The sequence below is a fragment of the Garra rufa genome, chromosome 12, assembly GCF_049309525.1.
Source record: "Garra rufa chromosome 12, GarRuf1.0, whole genome shotgun sequence".
Classification (NCBI taxonomy): domain Eukaryota; kingdom Metazoa; phylum Chordata; class Actinopteri; order Cypriniformes; family Cyprinidae; genus Garra; species Garra rufa.
In genome coordinates this window covers 1,703,723-1,714,994 of record NC_133372.1, presented here as the reverse complement: position 1 = coordinate 1,714,994, position 11,272 = coordinate 1,703,723, and the positions used below count along the sequence as shown (strand labels likewise).

The 11,272-nt window shown below is 32.8% G+C and overlaps 1 protein-coding gene across 1 annotated transcript; it reads left to right on the top strand.

Moving 5' to 3' along the window:
• The first annotated feature begins 3,560 nt into the window (after positions 1–3,560).
• Positions 3,561–5,978, top strand: LOC141346783 (uncharacterized). The gene is made up of 2 exons (XM_073851739.1): positions 3,561–3,590; positions 5,139–5,978. The coding sequence occupies exons 1-2, from the start codon at positions 3,561–3,563 to the stop codon at positions 5,976–5,978; spliced, it is 870 nt and encodes a 289-aa protein (XP_073707840.1).
• Positions 5,979–11,272: the final 5,294 nt, after the last annotated feature.

Here is an 11,272-nt window from a genome sequence, read left to right as displayed (position 1 = left end):
TAGTTTCACTTTCACTTTCTCTGAATCTCATACAGTGATGTCAGAGCTCCTCCTGTATTTACATAATTACATTTGTCCCTGTTTGTGTGTTTGTATTGAGACATGTTTCTGTCAGCTGATGAAAAATAGATTTTAGCTGACTTATTTTTTATTTTTTTTGGTAACATTTCTGAAGAGCTTCCAAGTAAATCTAGCAATAATATTGCAACACTAAACACTAACGCTCTGGTGGAGCTGCTCTGCCATTACATGCTGATCAACACGCTCATACTGTACTTTCTATAGGATGTAATAAGCACAGGGAAGCGTTTCATAAATGCGGAGTTATTTATATAATTGAAATGAATGATGCAGAAGACATTCTGAAGACTAAAATAAGTACAATATAGGTGTTTTGAACAGAACAAAAGTGTTTTCAGATGAAGTCTGGTCAATCACCAGTTTCTGTTAAACATCCTAATTCTGGGTTATATATAGGGATCTTAATTAAATAAACCCTTCTATATTAATTTGTCCCAACTGCTGAAAAAAAACAAAACAAAAAAACAAACATGGTTTTAATGGGAATTGATTTGGTTTTATGGAAATTGGTAATTGTATTTGGTCGCCTTCTATGGTGACTTGTTAAAACCACTTAATCCTAATGGAGTATGTCCCAAAACAACATACTACAGGAATGGTTAATGTTTTTTTTTTTTTTTTTTTTTTCTCAGATGCAAATTCACGCAATCAGCAGCGAGTCCTACTGGTTTGATAATCAAAATATTAGTATAATAGCATCTCATGTGATGGGTTTATGAGAGGGCCAAAGTTTGAATTAATAAAATTAAGATTAAGAGTTATTTACTCCCAGTAGTGAAAGTATTAGCATTTACTGCAGTTTGTTAAGTTAATCATCACTGTAAGTATTGTTCATTAGTGGTTTGAACACTCAGTATTTAAGTATCAACAGCACAATTAAGCCAAGAATGTCCATTAAAACAGTAAAGAGGGTCATTCTGGATTTTAATGCTGACATTAAATTTGATATAGTTGTTTTGGACCATTTGTGTTACAGAAATGGCAAAGCAGTGAACTAAAAATCACTCAGAAAACTTTGACAACCATATAAGCAATGCCCTGACAGTCAACACCATATGCAAAAACATCTCCATTTATATGCAGATTTTGTGGTTGTGTTGGCTGTTGAATTCCTTAGAATTCTAATGTTTATGCATACTGCTATTTTTTTAAAGAGCAATTAGTGCATTTAAATATTATTGTGAATAAATGTGTATAATAAATAATATAATACATAACGAAAATAAACTTCATTTATATATTTTTGTCTACAAATGTAGACAATCTAGATGTCATTAGAGAAGACATGAAAATGCATTGATACAGAATGAGCTCAATTCACCGCACAGAGAAATACGTTTAAAATAGATTTCAACAAAGTGATGGATGAACACAGAAATGAAACGGGTGTTTACTGACCCCTAGTGGACACAGAGAGTACATCATGACACACACAACTGATAAAGCCATAGGATGAAAGTAAAATATCTTACTTAAAACAAGTTTAGAATAAAGCACAACCACAGGTGATTTAGCTGAACCAGTGATAATAAATTAACGAATGTTGTTGCACTGTTGCTGATGGATCGCTATGCTGGAGTTGGGGTAAACTGGAACATATTTACATTTGCAGTCCCTCCAGTTCACCCCCAGATGTCATTATTGTCTTTCCCCCCTCTTATTAGAGTTTTGAAATGGATTTACATTCATTTACCCCCAGATCAGATCAGTTGTTTTTTTACTCATGCGTGTGACATTATATAATAACTATAATTTGTTTTTAGTGAATGTGTTTATGCAGTCCTTATGTGTTCAGTATGAGATACTGTTTACAGTATGTAAGTTATTCATCAAAACAGTATCCCTTGTGATGACAAGTTTTTTTTTTTGATGTGTTAACATTTCTATTCTACCTAAACAAAGTTTTATACTTAGTTTACATTATTTATTTTTGTATATTGTCTATTTTTGTGTACTTGCATGCACACTAAAAACAAATGTCAGAAATTGCAAGTGATTTTCACAATTAATAACAAAGAACCAACAAGTAACAGTGATTAAATGTGTAATTTTAATATTATTTCCTTGTAAAACACAATCCAATAAAATGTTTACAGTGCGGTACTAAATTGTGAATCATGGCAATAAAGCTTTGTTGACTGAATAATGGTTTTACAAGAAATGGTGAGTTTATACCTGTTCGTTGTCTTTTTTTTTCATGGAAAAAGTAGCTATATCTGGAATGTGTGTTTAAGACAGGCAGAAAGAGAAATGTGGGTGTAAAGTGATCAGAGTGTCACTGTAAGTGAGAGCATTAAAAGTGTAATAACAGTTTAAGGATATAATCCATCATTCCACAGAGAGACAGACTGAGACTGAGATCTCTTTCTCAGGTCATCATTTTGTGTTGATTAGATGATAAATGCCCATTCATTAATATTAGTGGATGAAAGCTGGGATGATTTATTGCTGCCCGAGTCTGAGATTTGAGTTTGTTGGTCGCTCAAGCGTTGCAGCTGAGGATTGTGTGTGTGTTTGTGTCGGGTCGTGCCACATGAACAATGACTGTAAACCTGAATTCATCCTGAAGAGAAAACAGCTTAATATGCAATATCTAATGCCATAATGACTATTTACAACAATGTTGGTATGATTTAAGGGCTTGTCTTTAAAAACAACAAACAATAAATATCACATGAAACAAATGTCCTTCTACACTAGATTTTTTTTTTTTAAATTGAGATTTATACATTAAATAAATAAGCTTTCCATTGATGTGTGGTCTTTTAGGATAGGACAATATTTGGCTAAGATAATTATGGTAGGAAATTTACAAAATATCTTCATGGAACTTGATCTTTACTTAATATCCCAATGATTTTTGGCATAAAATAAAACTTTTTGAGCCATACAATGTATTTTTGGCTATTGCTACAAATATACCTGTCTTACTTAAGACTGGTTTTGTGATCCATAGTGTTGATAAAGACTGATAATCTGATTGATGACAAAAGCAAATCATACTTGGTCTAGTATAGTAATGGGGACCTTATATTCTATATGCTCCTAATATTTAGTTGTTAAATAATTGAATTATTATTTTGGATTCATTATTGATTAATCCTAAAATTTACATCTGAAATACTGTGACATCATTTTTTTGTGAGTCACTATTTCATTGTGCAATGAAAAATTGTAACCTAAAAACAGTACAGAATCAACATATACATGGGGTTAATCCACAGATCTGCACAATCTCTGATTTCTGCATTTCAATGAACGTAGCGCATTTAAATAGAGAAACTAGCAGTGCACTGAACTTTTTAATGCACACTTACTAGCCAATTAGAATCAGGCTTTCAGACAGACCATGGTATACATCAATTTAAACTGACAAAAGTATTTTTATGGGTTAAATCAGGTTGAAGTAGCCCTTTAAGGAAATAACGGAATTTAGATCTGGGATTAATGAGTTCTAGAGTTTTATTGGGTTAGCTGGAATGCGACTGTCAGAACGGGTCAACAAGAGAGTAAAAAACAAACACTATCATTTTGAAAGCAAAACTTTTAAGACATGTCAATCACAGCTAGTCAGATATCTGATGTTTAGCATACACATGAACCGCCCACAGTGCAGAATGGAAAGCACCTGTTCTTTACTAACAGTCCATCATTTCAGGAAATCACTCACACATGCAAACAGAGTTGAAATTTGTGCTCTGAACCTAGAAGAGACCATATATTAAACTATCACTCATACTACTTTAACCATGTTCATATACACTAAAAAGTGTTAACTTAAACAACCTAATTGATATAACCCATGAAAAAAATATTTTGTAAGTACAAATTCTATATAGGTTGGTTCATTGATGTTAAATAATATCTTTGACTTGAATAAAACCAGTTATTTTAGTTTTTTAGGTTACTATGTTTTCAATGTATCATAGTATTTGAAGTTTATTTGGTTCGGCACCTGCTCACTTTATATGCAACTATTATTTTAATTTAAAATAAGGGTTTTCTATGTAAATATATTTTTAAAATGTAATGTATTCCTGTGATACAAAGCTACATTTTAAGCATCATGTCTTCAGTCTTCAGTGTCACATGATCCTTCAGAAATCATTCAGATATGCTGATTTATAATTAGTGTTGAAAACAGTTGCTGCTTAATATTTTTTGGAACCTGTGATACATTTTTTGATACTTTGATCAGTAAAAGGTTAGAAAAAAAGATTGCCATTTATTTAAAATAGAAAGGTTTTCTAACAATACACAATACTGTTCAAAGGTTTGGGGTCAGTGAATTGTATTCTTTCTTTTTTCGAAATAAATTAATACTTTTATTCACCAAGGATGAGTTAATTTAATAATAAGTGATAACATAGATTTGCATTGTTAGAAAAGATTTATATTTTAAATAAATGCTGTTCTTTTAAACTTGTTATTTATCAAAGAATCATGAAAAAAAAAAAAAAATCACAGGTTCTAAAAAAAATATTTGGCAGCAGAACTGTTTCCAACATTGATAATTCTAATATTAAATCAGCATATCAAAATGATTTCTGAAGGATCATGTGACAGTGAAGACTAAAATATTTTTTTTAAGTATATTCAAATGAAAACCATTTTTATATATTGTAATAACATTTTGCAATATTAATGTTTTTGCTGTATTTTTGATCAAAGAAATGCAGCCTTGATGAGCATAAGAGACTTCTTTCAAAAACATTACAAGTCTTACTTATCCCAAACTTTTGAGCGGCAGTGTATATATAATCAGCTTTGAACATCTGTTAGTACCTCATGAGGGGCACAGATCCTTCTTCAGTTTTTTATTTTATTTTGTTCTTTACTTGCATGTTTTTATGCTTTTTTTATTCTACATGAGGTTGGTGATGGACACTGAATCACACTGCTTTCACTTTTACTTTTTTTATGATCTATTTTACTGTTTTCTGTTTACTCATTTACTATCAGTGTATATGCAGGCTTTATCTTAAAGGCACGTGCAGACAAAGATAAACTGTAAGTTAAAAAATTTTTTCCTTGTAGAGGTGTGTATATGTTTAAAGGTTCAACACCATCAGATCAACATCAGTGTGTTTCCGTCTTTACAAGCTGCACTGTCAGACTCCAAGATGGGAATGAGCAAGTTTATCTTGGCTGAGGCACTTTCTGCCGCAACAGGAGTGAAGGTGAAGCTGCAGTCGGAAATAAGCGACTACGAAATAGCCTGGGAATTGGATGTTTTGAGTCTGCCAGCTGTTGCTCTTCTTGGACAACTGCCGAACTCAGGACTGAAAACTACTATAAGTCCACTGATAAGTCAAAGCACAGCCTCCTCTCTGCGGAAAGAATTATTTGTGATCCAAGATGAGTTTTTCGATTCAAGGTATGATTTTGACTTCACAAACATGCCAAACTCTAATGATGGATGCATGCGTGGGGACGAGCCGTACCAGCGGCCGTATGGCTGGATGCGCTTTGCCCTCAAGGTGCTAAATAAGTACCCGGATGGAAATGCATGGCTGGGTTCGAATGGATGGAGAAGCCGTTCTGTTCCCGGTGAGTGGCCCGTTTCCTACCACGGAACCGGTCTACAGGGGGCAGAGGGAATTATTAAGTCTTACTACCAGGCAGGCAACGGTAAGGCCTGCGGAAGAGGAATTTATTCAACTCCGAACATCACATTGGCAAATGCATATGCAGAAAACAAAAAATTCACTTCGCAAAAGAATGGAAAAACCTACAAAGTCATCCTGCAGAATCGAATCAACCCTGCGAAGAGGACAATCCATGGGAACTCCTGGTTGGTCCCGGTACCAGAGGGCACATCTGCTGAACAAGAGAGAACAATAGTGGAGAGCGCCATTCGTCCTTATGGACTTTTGCTTCAGGAAGTGAAGAAGTGAAAGATAAAGAAATGTTATTGACTGCAAGTGTCAAAGTAGTTTGTCTATTTACACTTTTACTTTTATGACAGATTCACTATGATCTATCAGAGTATCACATTCCCTTTTTTTCAAAGATCACAGTTTTTGCTTGTACTTAATTTTTGTGTGTTCATTTTTTTTGTCAAAATTGAAATCATTTATAAGAGGCAGCTTTATCAAAAAAAAAAAAAAAGCATCCTGAATGATAAGGAAAGATAGCATACTTCAATAATTGTTCAGTTAAACATTTTATGAACCCAGCTTCAGTGAAAGTTAGCCAATGCTTGTACGACAACTTAAATTATATTAATTTTAGACAGTTACTGACAGCAATCCTCTGTAGAAAAAAATAAAATAAATAATAATAATAAAAAAAAAACTTACTGTATTGTGATTGTTCTTTTTAAAAATGACTATTCTACTGTTGTGCATTTGATAAATAAACTTTGGCTTGACTTACATTCATTGACTTCAAAGTGAAAATTACTGCAAACTTTGCAACTTTTCAAAAAGGCCAAATTCTTTACATGTGAATGAAAGGCTAAATACATCACATCTTCATGATGAAAAAAAAAAAAAAAAATAAAAAAAATAAATAAAAAAAATAAAGGGATAGTTTACCCCAAAATGAAAATTCTGTCATTAAAGGTTGTATCAGCGATTTCTAGCCTGAAACATAAAGTGTCAATTTCAGCTGACCTTTCATCACGATCCGCTCGCTGCCTGCCCCATAAATTGTCTGTGAAATAACCGCGTCTCTCTGGTCAACCTAGGGTCCGAGATATGCCAAAAAAACAATCGGCACTACCAACCTTTCCACACATAAACAAACAGTGTTCCAACCAATCAGCGTCAGGGGTTTGGTGTTGTGGACTTTCGCTTCGCCTCCCTCACATCCCTGCACCAGTAGGAAAGTCCACAACCCCAAACCCCTGACGCTGATTGGTTGGAACACAGTTTGTTTATGTGTGGAAAGGTTGGTAGTGCCGATTGTTTTTTGGGCATATATCGGACCCTAGGCTGACCAGAGAGACGCGTTTTTTTAACAGACAATTTATGGGGCAGGCAGCGAGCGGATCGTGATGAAAGGTCAGCTGAAATTGACACTTTATGTTTTAGGCTAGAAATCGCTGATACAACCTTTAATTACTCACGTCTTTCCAAAGTTGTGAGACCTTCGTTCATCTTCAGCACACAAAAGAAGATATTTTTGATGAAATCCGAAAGCTTTCTGACCCTCCATAGACAGCAAGGGTACTACCAGGGTCAAGGCACAGAAAACAGAACATTATTAAAATGGTCTATGTGACATCAAGGGTTAAATCATAATTTTATGAAGCTACAATAATACTTTTTGTGTGCAAGGAGTGTCAATAAGCTCTTGGATTTCATCAAAAATATCTTAATTTTAGTTCCAAAGATGAACAAAGATCTTTTCCGGTTTGGAACAGAATTAAAAAATTTTTTTCAAATCAAAAATATTAACTCTGAACCAACATACAGTATATATGGGGGTTAATCCACAGATCTGCACAATCTCTGATTTCTGCATTTCAATGAAGGCAGAACATTTAAATAGAGTTTTAATGCACACTTACTAGCATAACAATTTTTGTATAGCAAAACATATGAAGAGTTTATTTTCAAAATCAGTTAACTCATTTTTGTTTTTAAAATATTCAAAAATCACATTTTTAATTATGTTACCATGTTTTTATTGTGTTTTATTTCTAGTTAGCTGTATTTTTTTATAGATGTTTCCCAGAAGTACACAGAAGTAACACAAACAAATAAAAATACAAACACAAATTCATTAGGAGTGTCCCTGTTTCAGTCCGTTCCATATATGTGTCATTTATAACCTCAACTGCACATAAAATATTACAAACCTTCTGTGACTGAGAATTTACATGAGCAAGACTGCATTATTATTTACATATGGAACACAATCTAACCTCCTTTGACCTCCTTACTGAAGGACTCAGAGCTAGAAAAGTGATGAAACTGTAGTTAGGACATTATCATAGCAGTGTGACATCTATTTAATACAGATGGAAACAAATATGCACCAATTTTCACACATGCTATTTTCTCACTAATATTATATTTTAAATCAGGAGTTTTCAACCTTTAGATGCCACAGACTATTAAATATGATCATACTTGTCCAATGTTTCCAAAAAAACACAATTTATACTGTTAAAATTTAAATTAAATTAAATAAATTAAATTTAAGTATGTGCAAAATATTATTTTGGGGGAAAAGAGTTCTAGTAAGTTTCATATTATTTAAAAATATTTGAATATATTTAAATAAAAATTATTATTTTTTTAAATTAAATTTTAATGAAAAAAAATGGGGGGGGGAGTTCTATTAAGTTTCATATTACTTAAAAGTATTTGAATATATTTAATCAATTAATTAATTTAGATTTTTTAATTATATATTAATTTATATATTTACAACATTTATTTTCTACAGTGTTTCTCCAAATAATGGACTTCCTTGCGGTAATCTGAATGTCTCGATTTTATATTTTTTTTTCTTGATTCTAATAGTTGATGTGGTAATATCAACATTAAGAGGAAACATGTAACCTGCTTAACATTTGTTGTAAGCTAACTTTTCAAAAGAAACATTCACTAATTTTAAGCTTTCTCTGTGTGTGCTTAAAACAGATTGTATTGAACTGCAGTGTGAACATAACTATTAGTAAGAGGACTCACTCCAGTTCCAGTTTTGCAGTTCAGGCCGAATGTTTCATCCTGCTAATGTTCCTCTCCAAACACACCTTACTGAAGGACTCAGAGCTAGAAAAGTGATGAAACTGTAGTTAGGACAATTTTCACACATGCTATTTTCTCACTAATATTATATTTTAAATCAGGAGTTTTCAAGCTTTAGATGCCACAGACAACACACAAAAAAACACAATTTATACAGTTAAAATTTAAATTAAATTAAATAAATTAAATTTAAATATGTGCAAAATATTATTTTGGGGGAAAAGAGTTCTAGTAAGTTTCATATTATTAAAAAATATTTGAATATATTTAAATATATATATTTTTTTAATTATTAGTTTATATCTTTACAACATTCATTTCCTACAGTTTTCCTCCAAATGACAGACCTCCTTGCGGTAATCTAAAAAAAAAAAAAAATTCAAAATAGGATCTTGAAACATGTAAGCCGCTTAACATTTGTTGATAGCTAACTTTTAAAAAGAAACATTCATAATGGAAGCGTATCGCTCCTGTAAATAAAATAGTGTGTTCAGAACAGATTGTATTGAACTGCAGTGTGAACATGACTATTAGTAAAAGAACTCACTCCAGTTTCAGTTTTGCAGTTCAGGCTGAATGTTTGATCATGCTAATGTTCCTCTCCAAACACACCTTACTGAAGGACTCAGAGCTAGAAAAGTGATAAAACTGTAGTTAGGACAATTTTCACACATGCTATTTTCTCACTAATATTATATTTTAAATCAGGAGTTTTCAACCTTTAGATGCCACAGACAACACAAAAAAAAACACAATTTATACAGTTAAAATTTTAATTAAATTAAATAAATAAAATTTAAATATGTGCAAAATATTATTTTGGGGGAAAGGAGTTCTAGTAAGTTTCATATTATTAAAAAATATTTGAATATATTTAAATATATACATTTTTTTTTAATTATTATTTTATATATTTACAACATTCATTTCCCACAGTTTTCCTCCAAATGACAGACCTCCTTGCGGTAATCTAAAAAAAAAACAAATTCAAAATAGGATCTTGAAACATGTAAGCCGCTTAACATTTGTTGATAGCTAACTTTTAAAAAGAAGCGTATCGCTCCTGTAAAGAAAATAGTGTGTTCAGAACAGATTGTATTGAACTGCAGTGTGAACATGACTATTAGTAGTAAAAGGACTCACTCCAGTTCCAGTTTTGCAGTTCAGGCCGAATGTTTCATCCTGCTAATGTTCCTTTCCGAAAGCACCTCACTGAAGGACTCTGCGGCTGTCCTCACCTTTATCGTTTGACAAATCTCTCCCCTCTCTCTCCTTCTCTTTCCGAGTAAGTGAAGTAATTTCCCCCCGCGCTGATGATAAATGATCAGCCGGTCCTCTTGATGCCCTTCCAGTCCTCACAGCCTAATTAAAGAAAACATTTCATGATTGCCTATTTTTCCTCATGCGTGACAACCTATTATTCTTTCTGCTACCTGATTAGAGCCTTATTATGCCGAGATGTAGATTGATTTAACAGGGCAGAGTAATAAAGCTGTACTTGCTCTGATTTAAGTAAGGTGCAGGTTGAGTCGGTCACAGTAATTGTTATTACTGGCTGCTGATCGCGGAGGCAGAGCGGCTCCCAGATGAAATTGAATTAGAAAATTAGAAGGTCACTCGGTGAACAACAGGTGCCGTTTTGGGCCGAGCTCCTCTCGATGGAGCTGTCAGGAGAGAACATTCCAGCCGCGCCATTGTCCCAAATGATAAATCGTGTCCATCACATTGGCTAATACTGACATATTTCCATCAAAACAAGATTAATCTCTTCATCAGAGCGGACAGTGTGTTGATATAATCGTCGGTAAAAATGGAATGCAAACTGGCAAATTGCTTTTTTTCCCCTCTTTCGTCTGTGCAGCGCAGACTGATTGATTAAATTATTTTTTAATGAATTAAGAATTGAAGGAAACAATTTTCTGCAGCTTTTCTCTAAACTTCAGATTCTGTGCATATTTTTAAACAATCAAGCGGCTGAGCTGAGAGACATCACTGATGAACCGTTTAAAACTCATCCAACCGCACTGATATCAACACACACATACACATATAAATGGGAACACACATGCACTAAATGACATATGAAGAGTTTATACGCAAAATTTTTAACATTTCAAACATTTTCAGAAATCATGTTTTGTGTTAGTTAGCTTTTTTTGTTATTTTTACTTAATCAAAATAAACCAACAGTGTGACTGAGATTAATTGGGATGCACAATGAAAAAATATGATTTTTGAAAATTGTTAAAAAAAGTTTTTTTTTCTGTTTTTTTTTTTTACAAACTGTTAATATGCACAAAAAGTTTGTCAGCCACGCTATATCATGTATGCATTTAATATATTGTAGATGCGTATAATAAAAACTCAAAATTTCAAAAATAAATAATTTTAGTTAGTTTCTTTTATCTAAATATTGAGAAGTGAACATTTTTGCTCATTTTTGTAATGCTATCTGTGCTACACTACACTGTTGTTTACTTCAGAGA